The sequence below is a fragment of the Oreochromis aureus genome, linkage group 18 (genome assembly GCF_013358895.1).
Source record: "Oreochromis aureus strain Israel breed Guangdong linkage group 18, ZZ_aureus, whole genome shotgun sequence".
Classification (NCBI taxonomy): Eukaryota; Metazoa; Chordata; class Actinopteri; order Cichliformes; family Cichlidae; genus Oreochromis; species Oreochromis aureus.
This window is the reverse complement of record NC_052959.1, coordinates 17,353,506-17,373,653: the sequence shown is the minus strand read 5'-3', so window position 1 is coordinate 17,373,653 and position 20,148 is coordinate 17,353,506. Positions and strand designations below refer to the sequence as shown.

The window sequence follows — 20,148 nt, the reverse complement described above, 5'->3', positions numbered from 1 at the left end:
CTGGGAGCCATTCAAAGGCATCCTGAGACAAACATTTAGGTCCAGAAGTTTTTGGGCAGAAACACATTTTTGTAGTTTTGCTTCTGTACACCAGCTCAGTGGATTTTAAATCAAACAGTCAAGGTGCGATTGAAGTGCAGACTTTCAGTTTGAATTTAATTAAAATTCAGCTTTACTGTTTTGGAATTACAGAACTTTTTGTGCATAGTCTCAAATTTCCAGAGGTATCAACGTAATTAGACAAACTAACTTCATTTGAAAATTTAGGAATTGTTTTTTAATATTTGGATGAAAATCCTTTGCAGTCAATAACTGACTGACGCTGAGAACCCATGTACATCACCAAATGCTGTGTTTCCTCTGTTGACATGCTCTGCTAGACCTTCACTGCAGTGTTTGTTTGTGGGTCTCTCTGCATTCAGTAATGTCAGTGACTGAAAATCACGCTCATGCTCAACTTATTGGGTTGAGGTCATGTGTTTCAATTGTCATGAGTTTCAAAAATAAATGTTTTTGGTGGTTAGGTTGCCATTTTTATTCTACAGCTGGTGACAGCTGCATCATGTCCTATCAGCAACTAAAGTTGGACAATGATGAAGGCCAGGACTGTCATATCATGATTCATGTATATTGCTAAGGATTAGCAGAGACATAACTCGCTTTGAAGTGAGTATAAAAAGGAAAGAAAAGACAGCCTTGAAAAGATAAATTCAGAAATGATAAGGAATGTTTTGAGTGAACACCAAGGAGCCTCCATTGAAGTAACACTTCAGCCTTTTAATGAAGGCTAAGTCAAATGATAATACAAACAAAAAGATTAGTTTTGTCATCTACAAACTCACAGGAAGGCAACAAGAAACCTTTTGAGTGTTTTGTTCATGGCCAGAATTTTGGTTCCGTTAGCGAACTAAAAAGGCACGAGATGACTCAAAAGATTTTGGTTCTGTTTGATAAACAGAACTGGTTGTTTGGGTTCTCCTAGCCAAAGTATTTTTTGTGAGAAGATAAATTTGCATCCTAAGCCAACAATTTGTATTTGGAAAAATGATTCTAAAAAGTAAAAATCAGCTACCATCAGTGGCTGTGGCACCAACACATAATAACTCTTCACATTTCAACAATCTTTAAAAGAAGACCAGAAGCTTTGTGTGACAGACCAGCAAAGTTCTACTACCCTAACTCGTCATCCCAAACAACAACAGGCCAAAACAACAAGTTTTTCTTAAGTGAAACAGGGACTTCAAATATTATAACAGTGCCAAAACCTGCTGCATTTGTGGGATTTTTGTTAAATTACTTCCAACTTGACAAGGCACAGTAGACACCTCTCAGTGCAGAGTCCTTGTCATTGTTCTTATTGCTGGAAAGATTTTGATAACTATGAAAAATGCGAGACACACAAAGAAGAAAAATGAATTTAAATGGAATGAAAAAGAAACTGTAGCAGCTGCAGAGGGCTCCTTGGCTAAATCTAACACCATCAAGAGCACCATGTGTGATTAGAGACTCTCAGAAACTCATGAAAGACATGAATCCAAGTCAAGTTAGAGACTCATACCCCTGATACTTTTTTGTGGTCGTGCAAATTGGTTCGATATCAGCAGAACAACAACAACAAAAAAGCGTACTGGCGTGCTGACTGCCAAAATGTTACACAAGCCAGGACTACTAAAGGATCATGAAAAAGTTCACACTTCATATCTCTCGCTTATCTAATTCTGCACCAGACCAAGCAGACCATTCTCACTGTGGGAAACGGTTCAGTACAAAAGACTGTTTGATACACATACAGTGAAGCGCACAGGGGGGCTACCCATGGTCCATCTGCAGGAAGAAATGCTATCAAAAGACATACTTCAAGTGGCATCAGCACAAACATGCAGGACAGGAGCACCCATTTGCCTGAGATGTGTCAAAACCTTTACAAGAAAATCTCACCTTTGTGAGCACAGAGAAAAGGTACGTTTGGAAGTCAGTCCTGTGAACATATTGAAACTACTTATGATTTGTTTTCAATCTATAAATGATCGTCTTGTGTAAATGCCTGAAAAGCTCTCATATAATATTTCTGCACTGTATACATGACAAATTTTATAATCCATTTACAGATTTGCACATAAACTAAAACATTTAGTCTGACAATGTGAATGATTCATTCTGCCGGGATTGTAAGTCTAAAATATGCAGATCTCTGCAAGATTTCTCCAAGGGCTTCAAGAAACCCAAAGCTGTATAATTTAACAAGGCGGAGCCAGACTCTTAATTGGAGTGATTCTACATGAATTCATTCCAAATGGGAAGTCACAAAGACTGCTTCCTGTGAAGTGCACATCCACAAGGGTTATAAAGTGCTGAATTATCTTTAATGACTTACTCACAGCATGAAGAAACCTAATAACTGTAGAGCAGAAACAAAAGTTAACAGCCGACAAGTCAAATGAATCATTTTTCAAGCAAATTGTCTGCATTGTAAATTTGAGACATTACTACTCGAGGTTCTGAAAAAATCTGAAAAATTGCATTGTGTCCTTAAAAATGGATGATTTCATCAGAGCCAGGGTTCTGAATCATCCTCAGTTTTACAGCCTTCTTACTAACTAAATTACATTACATATAACCTGCTGTACTTCACCAAATTAAGTAACAGACAAATCTGTATATGACAGAAACATATTTTCACTGTTTTGTTTATTTACACACACACACACACACACACACACACACACACACACACACACACACACACACACACACACACACGTATGGGTCCTCAGTTATTTAGAAAAAAACAAAAACAAACAAAAAACAGGACATTTTCCGTAAAATAATGGAAAATTGTTCACTTGATGAGCTGCAAATCCTTTCTTTTAAAGACTGAGACAGTCAAGTACTGTTTGATTTACAACAGCAGTATTTCTGTGTAATCACTTTAGACCTAACATCAATTATCACAAGTTTCATAAATTGATTATTTATTATTACCTGTGATGCCTGTTAGAATGGACTTGGGCTTCTTTACATTGAAGGAAAAGGGGTCAGTTTTGGGGTTTATTTTACACATGAAAACTAATAAACTAAGATGAATTTGACACCCATGGAATAAATATTTGCAGTTCAACTCAAACACAAGGGTAACAAACCCAAATCACCAAAAAAAAACCAAAGAAAAAAAACCCAACCTTCCACCTCTTTGTTAAAGAAATGTGTTATAGAAGTGGTAATCAAATCGCTGTTCACTTGTGTTAGGCAACTAATAATTTTTTGTATCAGTCAGTTGATGAAATGTTCATAAAACTCTTGTATCTCTTTTATATAAATTACATATTCAGTTAATATATATATTTTTAATCAGTAACTAACAAAATGAGCTTTCATTAATAGAGCTTTTGAGTGTATGAACATTTAAATTATGCAAAAACTAAAAGTTGCACCAGCAGAGAGCAGTGGTGCTCCAAAGACTGCCCTAATTTCATCTTCAAGAGGCAGATTGTAATACACTGACATATCATATTCATCTCCATTATAATGATTAACATTTTCACACATCCTCTCTTATGAAATTAAGACAGGCAACAGGCTTTAATGATTGCATCTTTCAAATTTGAAACGATTTTTGGACCAAACATTGTGCTGTTGAAAATCTGTACCTGTCTTTTATGGTTTTACAGGACAAACACACGACTTTGTAAAACTAAAACCACCTAAACCACCAACCTCTTCTGTCCCAGAGTTTCAGACTTTCCTTTTTACTGTTTTTTTATTTGTCTGTCAAGTAAATAAGAAATTGTGTTGCTATTTGATAAATAGCATTTTTGTTTAAAATCTCTTCTTGTAAGAGCACATTAGATGTTAATCCTATTTAATAAAGCTAGCAGAAAGGAAAAGAACAGAGTACCTCGTATTTCACTACCAGCACAGTCTTTTGTAATACAGTTTGATTATATTTGTAAAAACATACTTGAGAGCAGGTTAGTGGAAACTGAAACAGAAGAAATTCCACAAAATCAAAGCAATCCCCAATGAGCTCTGCAGTAATTAGTGGCAGGCAGACTGTGCCACTCCTCTTGGATGTTCTTGCTGTCTGTGTCTGCAGACGCTCTGAGTTTTCTCTGACTAAGTCTTTCATCTGTCATTCTCTCAGAGAGCAGCACTACAGAGGGGACGCTCAGCTAAAGAGCTTTGGTCCCCTCTGGCCTCTTCTGGCTCTGATAAAGTTAAGACGAATATCATTTAGTTTCAGGCACAGGTAGCTCAGTAATATAAAAAACTTCACATCAAGAGTTTTCCTGATTGCTGATGACCTACTGAATGACCGCTGCCATACATTTTCACAGTTTAAGGTGTAATACACTACATTGGTGCCTGCATTATGAATGACTGAGTGACAGGACAATATCTTTAATTAATCATAGTGACTCTGAATGTCCCAACAGAGGGATACCAGCAATAGTGAAAGGGAGGATTTTGCAAAATGGTACAACGATATATGGTTTGGAGATGGTGGTGCTAACCAAATTGCAGGTGGTCGAGCTGAAGATGTTATGATTTTTATTTTTTAGTGAACAGAGTGGACAAGATTAGAAATGAGTCCAGCTCAGGTTGAGCACTTTGGAGAAAAGTTTAGAGACAAAGGTTGTTGAAGTTGAGTTGTTGAGAGTTACCAGGCAGAAGGGAAAGAGGAAGACCACAGAGGAGATTCATGGATTTAGTGAAGGAGAGGGTTAGTGTGGAAGGAGAGGAAACTAGGGACAGGGTGAGATGGAGGCAGATGTTATAATGTGGCAACCCATAAAGGGAGGAGCTAGAAGAAGAAGAAGACTTTAAATGTCCCTACTACTCCCCGAGCAACTACAGTATGGATGAAAAACCCACCACTGTGTCTCATATTTTTTTAAGCACTGATAAAAGCAGTCTACATTAAATTAATATAAACGCTTTTGTAACAGTGTAACGTTCTTGTACTCGAATGTTTTAAAGCTCACATGTTGAGAATTAGTATGTGATTATATTGTAGCTATTTGTTGTTAATAAACAAAGAAAAAAAATGATGCAGTCTATGTTCTGCTTTGAGGCATTTATTCATGGTGTCATTTGAATTCGCTCTGCCGGGAGAGAATGAGGTGGTACTGAGTAGCATGTGGCACAGTACCCTTCTTGATGCTAACGCTGGAAATTGCCAATGAACCTAACCCTTTAAAGCCAAGTGTATCATATTTGATGCATGACATTTTGTGAGTTTTTGTCTTTTACATCAGCAGCGTGATCCTCCCCTGCCTGAAAAACTGAAATAAACTGCCTGATATAGCAAACAGGATTCCAACTGAACAAACTGAAACTCATATATGCAAATTAATATTAATTTTTGTAATTAGTCAGAAGGTTCACTAAACATTCCATTTAAAAAAAATACTTTTAAAATATTTTTTTATTTCATGGTTCAGGCTTTAAAGGGCTAATCAAAAAAGGAGCATTATTTAGCTATAAGAGAGCCTTCTTACAGTTGGGAAGTTGAAGCTGGGCTGTATATCCAGATAACATATACAGATGTTGACAGTTGATGTTTTAAAAGAATATATTTGACTTAGAAAACAATATAATGCCAGACTGCATTACAATGGGTCAAACATTTGTCGCTGCAGTTATAATGTGACGTGATTCAGTTCAGTTCAATTCAATTCCCACTTTATCTCTGAGGACCGCCGGAGGAAGGAGAGAGGTAAAATGTTCCCTTAGTTCGATCGCTTAATTTCATACAATTGCTCTGTTTTTTTGGCTTTTTTTTTTTTCAGATCTCAGCAGTTTATCCCATGGGCTATTTGACGATCTGTTCAGAGACTTACATAACTGCCTGGAAAATGCAGGCATGATTTACAATATTGTTTTCTTAAGGAAAACACAACACCTTTTCATTCCATTTGAATAGTTTCACTCCAAAATAAGCACTATGACATAAAGTAACCGCTGAATATTAATTTCACAAAAATTAAAAGGATGCCTTTTTTTGACTACATGACAACTAATAATCCAAAAAATTATTCCATCAATATTTTTGTTGGAATAAATATTCACCTAGTTTAAAAATATCTGTCACAATATAGCTTAGGTTTACGATTAGAAAAAGGATGCAATCTTAAAGGAGGGCGAGTGGTGCAATGCAGCTTTGATTGAACTGAGTCCCAGGTTTGCGGCAGTGTTGAGGGGATTCTTACTCTGTGAAGACACTTACTCAGCAGAAAGATCCTAAAGGGCTGGTGCACTCTGGGAATTGCATTTGTGACACCTGTATCAAATTTCTGTCTTTATACATTCACCTTCTCCACTTAACAGATTACACTGTATGTCTCTCAACTGGCTGACACCATCTGCTGAGAACATACATTTTACTGTCACTGCAGATAACAGGGATATCATCCACCCATCCATCTCCTGGATCCTGTGTGCAGTCTACGCTTGTGTTTTGCATTTTAGTCCTTCATACGCAAAGTCATTCGATGCATGTGGCCTTACATTCTTTCAAAGCAGCATTAGAGAGTAATAGTGATTCAGACAGGGTTCTCGAGTCTAGTAATAATTGGTCCTTGGCCATGCTGCCATTTTTATTGCAGCGGAATCCTTACCCATCTCTATCCAATGTGCATACACACTTACTATAAATAAAGCCCATAAGTACATCATCATGCAGCGTTCTTTGGCTTGCGAGGCTTTTTGAAAAATGCGTTATTTCTCAGCTGGCATGTGGAAAGCATATCACAGCCAGAAGCCTTTTCCACACTTCCAAGTGTGACATGGAGAGGGAGAGAGATGAAAAGAAAGTGAAGAGAGAGAAAGATTGTTGAGAGAGAGAGAGAGCTGCAGCTTCCTGCAGGCTGTCGTAGAAGACACCTGCCTGTCTTTTAATTTTTTTTATTTTTTTTATTTTTTTTTTTGCTTGAGAGGTTGGCAGGTGTTCAGGCCAGGTGACACGGATGGTTCACTGAACTTTCACGGAGCAGGAACATCCAGTAAGAGTTCCGGATATAGCTTTGCTATTTTCTGCTCTCATTTACCCACTCATGTATTATTCAGACCCGAGATGCTTCAGCACAAGAAGGCACATTTGCAACCAAATAGAGAAGATGGGTGCCTGTTGTTTTTTCAGTCTCTCATGAGATGGTCTAAAATGTCAGCCACGTTCTGTATGCTCATGTTTCAGAAATTGCAATGGGGGCTATGCGATAAATCACAAAAGACAGAGATTGAGAACTGATATAGATTTCTTGCTGCTTATTATCACCACTTTGTTAAACACATTCGCTAATTCCCTCTAACGTCTCTACAAACAGCTGAAGCATTTCAAATTCTACAACCTCTGCACTTATTTCAGCCCCACTAGGTCATCAGAAATTCACTTTTCCTTTAAAAAAAAAAAGGGCTGACAGCTTGAATTGATGATTGCTAATTCTGGTGGAAGTTGTCCTTGCAGTCACCTTTTACATTCAACTGGCTTAGATCTTCTTCTGTGGAAGCAAATATGCATATTTAAATGCTGACTAGCAAAAGGTAAGACAAAATAACTGTTGGCATCTTGCAAGGAAAACTACAGTTACATTTCTCCAGTCCAGTGCAGACATACTGTAAAAGCTGTCATGTAAACCCAGCTGGCGCGCAGAGCTCTGCAGCAAAAATGTGCCCCGTCCCACCATGCATCTGTGTATTGATTGTACTCCTTAGGACAGCAGGCACTGCAACACGGAAAGAGAGAAGTAGAGAGTGGTGGGTGGTGAATGAGTTGAATTTGGCTTTTTTTAGCTTAATGTGGTTGCAGCACAGAAGCCAGGCTCAAACATCAAATTGTGAGACAGACAGAACATGTCCAAGTGAAATGTTAACGCTGCTTCTCTTTGCGTCTTTCCACGTTTGGCTGTACATCTGAATTTGCTAGAATGTCTAGACTGAAGAGCCTCAGCATGCACATTGTGCACAGGTAAGACTGCAAATAAACATTAAATAAAATTTGCACAAAAGCCGAGGAAAGTATCCCAACATCTGCAGTGCAGCCAAGTCTGAGTTTATTTGCATGCAGGCCAGGTATAAGAGCGGGAGCTCCAGCCTCCAGGCATCCCCACACAACATCCAGCTGTTCGGCATAACTAATATTTGTACAGTGGGTGTGCTGAGACTATTGTGGGGTATGAAAATCTTTGAAAACTAGGTGAGGAAGCTGGACTGTGTGTTAAGTCTAGAAAAACAGAACAAACAAAGTACACCCACAGAAATATCTAAAGATAATAGCGGGAATCCAAACTGCAATAAGCAGGATTTTTGTACTAAGTGTTTATGAAATGATTAGCTAGAGGCAAGCTCTGTGTGGATAACATTTCAACACATCTCAACACTGCGAAAAAGTAAGAAAAATGAAAAATCTATCTGCTCTATAATATCAAATTATGATTTTATCAATGTATTCTTGTATTAATACAGATTGTATCTGACAATAGAAATATGGGGATCAATTATTTTCAACAAAAGGGGGAAGATGATGGAGAAATGAGGGACTGAGACAGAATGATAGGTTAATTGTGATGGAAAAGATGTGAGAAAATCCAAAGAAGTCTGATCGGTTATCAGAGATATTTTAGTAGAAAATCAGAAGCGCCAGCTCCTTTTAACTGGGAGACTTTCTTGTGTGAAGCAGACAGAAAACAGATGGGGCTGTTGTCGAGCAGCTGAATGATAAGCGAATAAAAAACCAACAAGGCAAGCTCTTCCAGTTAAACAATGCTGTGTCAGCAGGCAAAGCACTAACAAAGAACTGACATGTATGCACACTTTGTCTTCGCGAAAATTTACAGTGACACGAATGCACGAGCAGAAATCTCTGTTTAGTTTTTTTGGGGGGGGGGTTTGTTAAAAACCCATAGACAGGATGCTTAGCTAAACAGTGATGATTCTCTGTCAGCTCACAGCTGCTATCCCAGACACCACGCATGTCTGTGTGTCTGTGTGTGTGTCCTAATAATATAAAGCATCATGACAAGCGGTACAGACTAGAATCAATCTTGACACATAGGTCAGCCGTCTGTCAACACCTACACCCCCTTTCATGTTTTATCGTTGACAGCAACGCAGTAACTGATGCCTTTATGCTATTATGTCTGTGTGCAGAGCCATTTAACTGCAGGGCAAATTAGATAAGTGCTGGCTCTAAACAGGTCAGTGCAATAAAGCTATGTTTCATATGTGAACCCTAATTCCATTACAAACCCTTAGAGTACCTCTTCTTTGTAAGCCTCAGCCTTATCTCTGTAAAAGTCAAAGTTGCAGTAAAGACTGGGGCCCCCACAGGGGCGCCTGATCCATGCATGGGCTAGCTAAACCTACTTTTAGTCTTAGGGGATAAAGCGAGACAGGCTATGAACCTTCAGTTCATCTTCTAATGATCACACGGATAAACCTTCCCAGATAAACTTTGCAGACATGAATGAACACAAATCAACATCATAATCCTGTACAGGATTAGTGGTGTATTGATCATAATCTCATTATGCTTTCTTTCATTTATTAAAGGAAACAAAAAAAACAACAACAAAAGCCAAAACATTTGTTTTTCATTTACCATATTTGCTTTCTGTGCAGAGAACTGGGGTGTGTTTAAACCATTATAAGAGTTAAAATGCATGACAGGTAACTATTCAATGTCTTGCTGTGAACTACAGAGATAATTGCTTAATACTTGCTTCACATACTTGGCAGCCCTGGTCATTTATCTTTATTAAGCACCTGGGTGCACAAGCACAAGACTTTTGGTTTCCTTGGCAATAAGCAAGCTAAATCCTGCTCCACTTCTACAGGTGGAAGTGAGTCAACAGCACTGTTGTACAAATCGCCCCCGTACCATCTTTATGCTTTGTGTGAGCTCGATGGTAGAGTAGGAAAATAAAAAAGAAGCACAGAGACAACTGACAGTGTCCTGTCACTGACAACAGGCTCGTCTCCACAGGCCAAACACTCACTGGCGAAAGCAAAATAGACTAAGAACTAGAACTGTTTCTTTTTTCCCCTCTTTTTCATATGTCAAGAAAACCACAAGTGAGCATCCGGTGCTGCCTGGGCTCACGCTGCACACCTGGGAGCTGTCAATACAGCTGCCGTGCAATGACAAGCTGCACTGGAATCCAAGCTGTCCTGATGTGAGACGGCACATGCTCTGCTCTTCAAGCATACAACTGCATAAAATACTCTTAACAAGAGATCATTAACTGATTCCAAGGTTTGGCTTTTCAAATAGGATATGTACATTGTTTATCCCAAAAAGCTGGGAAATACAGCAGGCAAAACATGTAACCCAGCTTAGCTCCAGACAAAAAAACAAAAAAAAAAGCAGCAAGTATTAGAAAGGCGGAAAAAGAAAAAGCTTAATTAAACTGAAAATAGAAAAAGTGAAGAACAAATCAAAATCTAAATATAATATAATCTAACAAATGACTTCAGGGGTTGTGGTACGACGCAGGAAAGATTTTCTTTATGGGAGCATTTTACTGCTTATTTTCCTTGTAAAGGACTATGATGATGATGAGATGAGAAACACTTTATTTATCTTACATTTGGGAAACAATGATGATAATGATAATAATATGTGAATAATATGTGTAGATGATTCTCTTCCAAGCAGATTTCCTGTATTTTATGAATGTCTTACTCTTTGAGATTTGGAACTGTTGCTCGGGGTGATGGGGGAGGAATTAAAGGTGCCGCATTGGGTATTTTCACTCATTTTTAGGACATTTTGCAACCAAATGATTCATTGATGAATTACTAACACATGATTTCATAATGACGCAACCCTGCTTTATCAGAATGTTCAAACTTCTTCTCATTAGCACAGTAATTTCATCTAAAGCCATCCTTTCTAAGATATATGTGATATTCAGGTGAAAATATGTGCCATTGTGTGGTAGTTTCGAATAAAGAAAGGATCTTTTGAAAGCTACAATACATGGACATCTGGACAACATCCAAACCTTACACACTACAGACATGGCAGCTTCAGCACCCTATACATTTTGCTGAGTGGATGATGGGTGTGATGCCAGCAAGCTGAAACAGCAGGACAAGAGGAACTTCGCCAGCTTATTATAGAAGCTTTACGAGAAAAGAAAAACAGCAGGGCATGTGATTCAGTTAATGAGACTAATAAGAGAAAACCACATTTTTTTGGCTGTGATACAAAACAGGCTATCAAACATCCTTCATAGTAGGCTGCTAACTGGCGTGACTGTGATGAGATCTGTCGCCGAAACAGACTGTTGGATGCAGCTTTGTAGTGTATCATAATCACACTGTAGTGCAGAAGATCTGAATCCGGTTGACTCAGTCAGCATAAAATGCCAAATCACCATGGTAACAGGGGATGCAACACACTTTGCACAGGGTGATGGAGACAGGAGACTGCTCGCCACCAGCATCATCTCGGATCAATGACAGCTGTTTATAATGCAGTGATTAGAATCCGAGAGAGAGAAATACACAAGACTCAGGACATCCCACCCGATTTTTTGTGCACCACAGCCAAAGCTGGGGCTACTACAGGGTCACGTTGAAGATTTTTTTTTTCATTATTATGTAACTGCGTTGAATTACAGTGGTAGCAATTACCAAACGCTGACGAAATCAAATCCACACGAGACTGCTATTTAAAGCTATGAAATAAATAAATAAATAAAAATGTAAAAATCTGTATATTTTCTGTATTCTGGAGTTTGCAGCGGACACCATGCCTCAGCGTTAGTCTACAAAGTTGCATAACATTTCACTCACATTTCTCCCTCCCTTTCAAGAATATCTAAAGCTACCCATTAACAGATTTTGAAAGATTAAATCCCACACCCCCAAAAAACTGTCCTACAAATCCACACATACTGTGGAAGATCATTCGCATAAAAACAGGAGCGTATTTTAGACCGTAATCTCCTCACTCCACCCACATCATTCAACGACATCTGGAAAGGGGGGCAGAAAAAAACATCCAACAAGAAGATCTGAGAGCATGATGGCTGGATGGATGTGCTCTTACCTGTCCGCATGCTGGAGGAGAGTCGTGCTTCTATAAGATATGGTGTTTCACTCTTGGAGCGGAGTCTCCTTATCGGTCTGCGGTCTGTGCTGTTGGCTGGAGTGGTCGCCATCAATTTTCACCCAGTGTCCAGTGGAGACTGCTCTGGCCGACTGGGGGCAGATGCAGAACCACGGCCACTCTCACACGCTGGGAGGTAGCTATTGATGACGGGAAGGAGCGAGAGAGCGAGAGAGGGGAAGAGAGAGAGAGCAAATGAGAGTGGGAGAGAGAGAGAGAGAGGCGTTGGTGGGTTATGACATGCATACACTACACAGTGCGAAGGGAAAATATAAAGCCGACAGTAATTTTGATAAAGATTTATACAACCTTATCATTGATCAATTCAGATTTTTTTTACATGTAAAAACTGAAACATATAATCTCAGATTAGAACAGATTAGGATTTAGGCTACGATGTATACAATTATATTAAGGTTAAATAAATTTGTGCAATAGGGAAATAAAGATTTTTTTTCAAAACAAAATAATAATATATCTAAAATAATTTTATTTGATAAAAAGGTCTGTCCGTTTGTCAGAGCTTGTATTATTTAAGCGCAAAAAAGTTGAAACCACTGAATCGTTAAACCTGAGAATGAATGAATCATCTTGAATGAACTGCAATTTCGCCAACGCGCCAGCAGGTGGCGCTCTCGCTCGCGGAGTGCTATTTACGACAGTTTGATACGTTTACGGCTGCTCCCGTTAATCAAGCGTACAGGTAAACAAGCAAACTAGTTGCGGCTCTGTGCTCTGATAGAAGGTTTATATCGCAGCGAGGTGAGTACAGTAAATGTATTGTAGCAAGTTTATTTAAAGCACGCTCATACTTTTAGTATCAACAGATACATGTTTGGATGTACTGGCTAGTTCCTGCTTATGTGACAGCGAGCACGATTTGATCCCTGTGGCTACTCCTGCCCCCGACTTTAAAACGACTACATGTCAACGCAGCTGATGTTTGGAGTTTGTTAATGAGTTTGCAACTTGTTAGCTAAAGTTAACAACTTCTTCTTTTCATTAATTCCTCGGCTGAAACGCTTCTTTGCGTTATTTTTGGAAGAAACAGCGCGACAAAGAGCCGCAGCAGTAAGTAGCTGTAACGCGTACTCGGATTGTGCAGAATCTTTATAGCCTTTATCGCCTAGATTAGCCTAAGCACCTTTTGGCATGTTCTTTTAAACCTTAGGATGGACATCTCGTTAAACCTGTTTGAACGTAATAGGTAGTTTGTTCAGGTTCATGGGCGCGCCCAGTTTTGTCATTTTCTGTAATTTTCCGTTAGCCTCAAAGTAGGAAGAACTGACAACCTTCTTTGGGTATAATAAGCGACATTCACGTGCCTTATCGGGGCCTAAAAAGGCAGGCTATCTCAGTTACGTTGCAGCTGCATTTCTTTACGTGCCTTTTTTGTATTCATATTTCACTGGCATATAAAGCAAGACAGACACTGAATTTTGCATTTATTGTCCTTTCGGAAGCTCCATTTGTCTTGTGGCGACTGTCAGATAAATACAACCAAAGCAAAAAATATAAGTGCTGCAGCAATGACAGCAAAAAAGTGAGTGACACTCATATCAACTGGATTTGTTCATCAGAGTTATGCTACAAGGTCTAAAAGACCTTCCTCCTGATGGCAGGAAGGTGTATTCATCATGTGTTGTGACACATCACAGAGGATGTCTCACCCTGTCACACCACCCAGGACTCCCAAAGTTGCATAATACTGTTTTGTTGCTGACCTGTAATCCATGTTTACGTGGATTACACCACGTAACCACCAGCTGCACATACACTTCCACTCACTGATGTGCTATAATTTAGATCAAAACCTCTCTTTTATACTGTGGTTAAGCGGTGACTCTTACACTGTCCCCTCAAACATCTTGTGTGAGCATGCGGGAGGTTACACGTTGTATTTTCAGCCCTTTTGTCTGTATCTGGTCTTCCAGTGACAATGCTTCTCCGAAATCGAGCTGTCGTTGCTCTTGGGCTTCGAATGTGCTCCTCTCATGTGACCAAAGGACCGCTGGCTGATGCAGTGAAACACAGCTCAGGTAAAATGAACACTTGTGCATTTCACTACAGAGTACAATGTGTGAGTTACATAATTTGGTGACATATAGAACCCGAGTAAGAAACCAGCTCATGAAAAGCAAACAACTAAATCCTGATGCGCTTAATTAAGAAGTAGGAAGTGCATCATGATAACTGAAGAGAAGACAGGCTGTTTGATTCTATCTAAATTATGTTTTTTTTAATGTTTTTTTTCTTAACTCATCTGGGTATCAGTATGTCCGGAGAGTTTCAACACTTGCCTTGTGCTCCCTGCTCCGATGTAAAAGTAGTTTTTATTATATTTTCCTAGACATGTCTGAATTCCGTGAGGTGTTTTCCAAAGCCAAGCACATAGCCATCATAACAGGAGCTGGTGTGAGCGCAGAGAGCGGAGTACCAACCTTTCGTGGAAAGAATGAGAAGTGGAGGAAGTGGCTGTCTCAGGTAAGTGATAAAGAAGCAACACACAATTTTACATGGATGCATTTTATTTTTTCTCTTTTCTTATTTCATTTTTTTTTTGTTTTTTTAGGTTGTATTTGTGTTTTCCCTTCCAGTTAAATATGTCTTTGGATTGTGCAAGCTTTTCAATCTGTGCTTAAAACATAACCATGTGGATCTGTCCTCAGGACCTTGCAACGCCAGAGGCCTTCTCTCGCGACCCGTCTCGAGTCTGGGAGTTCTACCATTACAGAAGGGAGCTTGTGATGAACAAGAAGCCCAGCGCTGTCCATTTGGCTTTAGCAGAGTGCGAGGTTCGGCTGAAGAAGCAGGGGCGCTCTGTGGTCATCATCACCCAGTGCATAGATGACCTGCACCGTCAGGCTGGGTCCAAACATGTGCTCAACGTTCACGGTGAGGAGCAGAAAGTGACCACAGATACAAAATGCAAATAGCAGCTGTTTAATTTCATTACGTGCAGGATTATGCAAAAACTACCAGGAGGAATTATGTGAAACTTGGTTGCAAGATGGAGCATGACAGCGTGCCTTGGCAGAGAACTGCACTGTCAGAATGGCCTTGCTGTTTTTGTGAGTCATTACCTCCATGCCTAGCTTTGTGTGCTAATGTTAAGAGAATTTCACCCTATAGATATCTTCAGTTTCACACTCAGTTTTAAGTTCTGAAATTGAACAACTTTTCCAATTTGTGTTAACAATGTACAGTCATCCTAAAACAACTCCTTGTGTAGTGATTAGTGGAAACTTTGACAGCGCTGTTGTGGTTTTGCTGGGATATGGAAAAATCTGATTCATAGTGGTTGGTCTCTCAAGCCCACAGATTTAGTCAGTAATTTAATGTCAGCGGAGAAAAGTCCAAGAAGTGTCCTGCTCAAGTGTTAAGTTGGCCTTTTAGAGGAACATTTTGACTGGCTTCTCTATTTTCATACTGTTTCGAGGGTGGCCAGAGTGCTAAAACGTTTGACTCACCTGCTAAAATCTTTCTTCTGTCTGTTCCCACGAGATGTTTTCTGGGATCCCAGCACTCTAATGTGCAACAGCTGTGTTTTCTGTGTATAACTGCAGGCAGTCTGATGGAGACGCGCTGTATGAGTTGCGGTCATGTGTCAGTGAACAAGAGAAGCCCCATATGTGCTCCCTTAAAAAACAAAGGGTAAGTAACAGAACCTTTGAAATACCAATGCTTACACTGATCAACATAAACCTCCAGCATGGATAGATCAGTCTTTGCTGTATTAATGTGCAGTGACCCTGGCCCAGATGTTCCTGATGCCCAGATTCCTGTGGATAAGCTGCCAAGGTGGGATTACTTTCATGCCATATTAATAACACTGACAGACAGATTTGCTAAGCTTTTTGTTTTGCATATACTGTAGTCGGTCAGACGCAAAATTAGTTTCTTCAAATTCTGCATTCTGCACCAGTCTAATAAGCAAACCTATTCTAATTGCATATGATTATGCAAACACTAAGCAATTGTCAGCTTGGCTGTTTGTGCACTGTGTGACGTTTAGATAATTTTGTGTAATTCTGTGTGGGTAACCTCACCGGGAAATCTTTCTCCCTTTTCAAAAAGCATGTGCTTGTTAGAAAGGAAAAAATATCGAAAACATGGAATCTTTTTAATAAGAAAACACGAAAGCTACGAAAATGCACACTTAAGGGAAGCATGCCATCTGCATTATTGTGAGAGGTTTAGGTTACCCATCATCTCCACCCACCTCCTGCATCTCTTTGAGCTGCTGCAGACCTGCAGGTTTTTCCTGCTGAATGAGTTTAAACTCAAATCCTATGTTCCTGTTAATCAGATCAGTTCTTCCACTGGGGGGCAGCAGTGCGCTATAAATACTTCAAATCCAGTTTTGCTTATAAGTAGGGATGGGTATCGTTTAGGTTTTATCCGATACCAGTACCAAACCGGTACTTTTGAAACTGTTAGCCTTTTCTGCAGCTATAGGGCATATATGGTATCACTCTTGGCTGGAAGCAGTGCTTAAACAATGGAAAAAACACAAACTTTGTCCAAAAACCTCTCATGTTTAACTGTTTTCCACTTTTTCTTTGGTCATTTTAGCCTTTTTGGCCAGGGTGAAGGGAGTATCTGCCATCAAACAAGAAGACAGCTGCATGTAACTACAACGGTGTTTACTAGTTCACCTTACATGCATTAATGTAATAATGTGGTTAGCGTACTCAACGTTAATTACACACGAACAACATGAAGCTACTCACGCAGAGGAGAACGGCTGCTGCTGCCATCATCATCCGTCATCATCTCTGCTACACTGACAGGGCTAGGGGCCAGGACTCTCCTCTTCGGGTTTTTGGGGGATGTTGCTAACTCCGGGTCCGATAACAGGCACCACACCCGCAGTGGATGTGCACGGTGTGAGGTCTCGCAGCAAGCTATCAAATACGCCGCATTTCTCGGCTTTTAACAAAATGCTATACGTCGCCAGGCGTTTCATCAGATTCGAGGTGTTACCTCCTTTGCACAGTATCAGCTTAAAGCACTTGTTGCAGGCTGCTGGGTTTGCATCTTTTGCTGTGAAGTACATCCAGACTTTTGATCGCTTGGCCTTGGGCATTTTTAATCTGTAGCTCTGCTCTAAAAGAACGTACGTACCTGGGCCCGCCTACTACGCTTGCAAAGGTAAAATGATTGGCTAGAATCCAAGCGTATGACATCTCGGGGGAAAAAGTACAGAAATAAAGCACCGAAATGTGCGCTGCTTTTCGGTCTGGTTACTACCGTTTATGTCAGAACCGGTACCCATCCCTACTTATAAGTGTAACTGAAAGTATGGCTGAAAAGCTGCCCATTGACATCTACTGAGAAAACGGCCTATTCTTAGATTTTATAATCTTTAATTATCAAGCATTTGGCTTTTCTGGCCACATCTTTGTCAGTGTGGATAGAATTTGAAAAAGTATGAGACAATTAACATGAGGACTGTTTTATACCGCTCTCTGTAGGTGTGAAGAAAGAGAGTGTAATGGTCTGCTGAGGCCCAATGTGGTGTTTTTTGGGGAGACGCTGGACTCTCACATTCTTACCAAGGTGGAAAAAGAAATTGAAACCTGTGATCTTTGTCTCGTGGTGAGTCATTTTAATTTCAATATGCATGTGTGATATATACTGTATTCTTCCTGTGTAGTATTGTCATGTAACACAATATTTGCTAAGAAATTGTGGAAGACTCGACCTGTGTTTTTCCAATATAAGTCGCCACTGCAGGTCATTGTTGATTGTTGTTTTCCTGTAGGTGGGAACATCTTCTATTGTTTACCCAGCAGCCATGTTTGGCCCTCGTATTGCATCCAGAGGTGTTCCAGTGGCGGAGTTTAATATACATACAACACCGAAATCAGAATATTTCATGTAAGTCAGTCAAATAACTCAGTCCTTATTAACTAAGATGAAGCTGGACCACCTAAATGCCCTTCAGACTTACAATTCTCACCTTCAATGTGTTTCTGTGTGTGTGTGTGATGTGGCACAGGTACCATTTCCAGGGTCCATGTGGAACTACACTGCCTCAAGCTTTGGCACAACATGAGTCAGAGGTTTTTTAAAAAAAAAAACACCAGGCTGACTTTTTCAACATTAGTTAGATTTAAAAAACAAAACAAAATCTACAAGCCAGTGCAGCCCAGAGATTTCTTAGCAATACTCCAAATCTCTTCAAATCAGTGTAGCTGTTAATGCGCTTGGTGGAGGTATTTTGTAAATCATTAAGCTTCTTGACAATTTTTGAGATGAATTTCTTAATACTTGAAAATGTAACTCACTAACTGGAATCAGATCATGATTTTTTTTTTTATGTTACATGATATCGTGTTAACTATGCAGCTTAACAAAGGAAAGGGAGGACATGCATGTAAAAATCAAAACAAAAGTCAGACATCAAAGGTATTCTTTCATAATAGATGTTAATGAGAAGATCATTAAATGTTAGCACTATTGTTCTCTAAAATGAAGCTGTAGATCAACATATTACTTCTGGTAGAGTATTCCACTTTTCTCTTTCTGCCGCATGAAGAGATGTACAAATCATAATATAATCTAGTGCCTTTTCAGACTGTTTACACAACCTTGACCAAATGCTTGCTTTAAGTTTCAAGTGCAAATCTTTCAATGTTACAAAGATTTATTCCAGTGTACAGAGTTTGCTGTTGACCAAGGACAGAGAGGAAGTGAAAAATTCAGGTTATGCCTGTCATTTACTTTCTATGCTGGTTAATTGTGTTTATTTTGCCATGGGTCTCGTTATGTTACATGGATTATCCATCTTGCATTTGATATTTTTTTTTTTATATACTTCTCAGTGTCTGTATTACAAAATGATGTATGTGTTTCATCTCTTGGTGGGACGTGTCTAAAGAACAAAAACATCTTTGTCCAAAACAATACGCACAATGTATCATGATGTATTCCGGTAAGACTGCCAATACCTTTATTAAAAAACTCAATATAATAAAACACTAAATTCATATTTGGTGAGAGCTTATTGTGTTGATTTTAAAAAAATTATAAATGTCTTTGGTAAATGGTAAATGGACTGGTTGTTGTATACCTGTTTCTACTCCACTTGAGCACTGAAAAGCCTTGGTAGGTTACAGTACCGGGCATAATGAACAACTTGGCAAAGGAAAGAAAAAAAGAGAATCTTTTGGCACTTTCGCTACTGTTGCAAAAACAGGTTTGGGACTGCATTTCAGTCAGTGGTGTTGAAGATATTGTCAAAAATGATGAAACTAGGAACACAGAAAAATACCATTTGTATCAATTTTCCTAGCAAAATACAAAGAAATGATGAGGGTTACTCTTGCAGAGTCCTGCATGTGCAGAAAGTGAACAGTAGATGCCAGCGTGTAGCTTTCTATCTCAGATGTTGCTTACATAATGATGTATAATTCTGCACTGAGAGGGACACGGTGAAAAAACAGGCCTCTCAGATTCTGCTCTTAGCATGCATGAGTGAGAGGAAATGCAGATTTAAGTACCCCTAGGCCATCAGTGAACCCAGAGTTGTTACGACTGAGCGGAGCTGAGGAAACGATATCGAGCTCAATCATAATGCTGCTGAAAATGGAAACGGTTTGAAGTGGAAAGCAAGGTGACACAAGGTGGCCTCTGTTGTCCAAGCTGATTTCTTACAGGGATCTTGATAAATTGCATGTTTTAAGACTATTATTAGAATTTGTGTGTCTTTGTGTTACTTTTTTGTTAGCTGAGTGCCAAAGTATATTTTTCTTTGTGTAGTTTTTATTTTTCCCTAACTTTCTCTAGTTCAGGCTATGGCGTATTGCATCATGCAGTGTTTAACCCCTTAAAGCGAAGTCGACCTGCAAACATTGGTGACTGTTTACAGAGATGCTTTAGACACCTACAGAAACTATCAAACACGTCACCAGAGGAACCACCACAAAGGCTACAAAACTGTTAAAAGCTGCTGTGTAACAAAAGTCTCTTCTCGCTGCTATGTTGTGATTTCCCAGGTTTGGGGACAATGGCCCGGTGCATGCTACTGG

At 39.4% G+C, this 20,148-nt stretch overlaps 1 protein-coding gene across 2 annotated transcripts; it reads left to right on the top strand.

Moving 5' to 3' along the window:
* The first annotated feature begins 12,758 nt into the window (after positions 1–12,758).
* Positions 12,759–19,109, top strand: LOC116318692 (NAD-dependent protein deacylase sirtuin-5, mitochondrial-like). 2 transcript variants are annotated; one of them, XM_031737789.2, is made up of 9 exons: positions 12,759–12,874; positions 14,047–14,151; positions 14,463–14,596; positions 14,782–15,007; positions 15,679–15,766; positions 15,860–15,913; positions 17,590–17,713; positions 17,880–17,995; positions 18,117–19,109. In XM_031737789.2, the coding sequence occupies exons 2-9, from the start codon at positions 14,052–14,054 to the stop codon at positions 18,187–18,189; spliced, it is 915 nt and encodes a 304-aa protein (XP_031593649.1). In that variant the 5' UTR covers positions 12,759–12,874; positions 14,047–14,051; the 3' UTR covers positions 18,190–19,109. The 2 variants fall into 2 exon arrangements, with proteins under 2 accessions (XP_031593649.1, XP_039458693.1); XM_039602759.1 differs by lacking the exon at positions 12,759–12,874 and adding an exon at positions 12,920–13,183.
* The last annotated feature ends 1,039 nt before the right edge of the window (positions 19,110–20,148 follow it).

Coding starts and splice junctions, on each gene's coding strand:
- LOC116318692 (XM_039602759.1), top strand. Junction 15,914..17,589: donor CCTGTGGATAAGCTGCCAAG/GTGGGATTACTT, acceptor CGCTCTCTGTAG/GTGTGAAGAAAGAGAGTGTA. Junction 17,714..17,879: donor CCTGTGATCTTTGTCTCGTG/GTGAGTCATTTT, acceptor GTTTTCCTGTAG/GTGGGAACATCTTCTATTGT.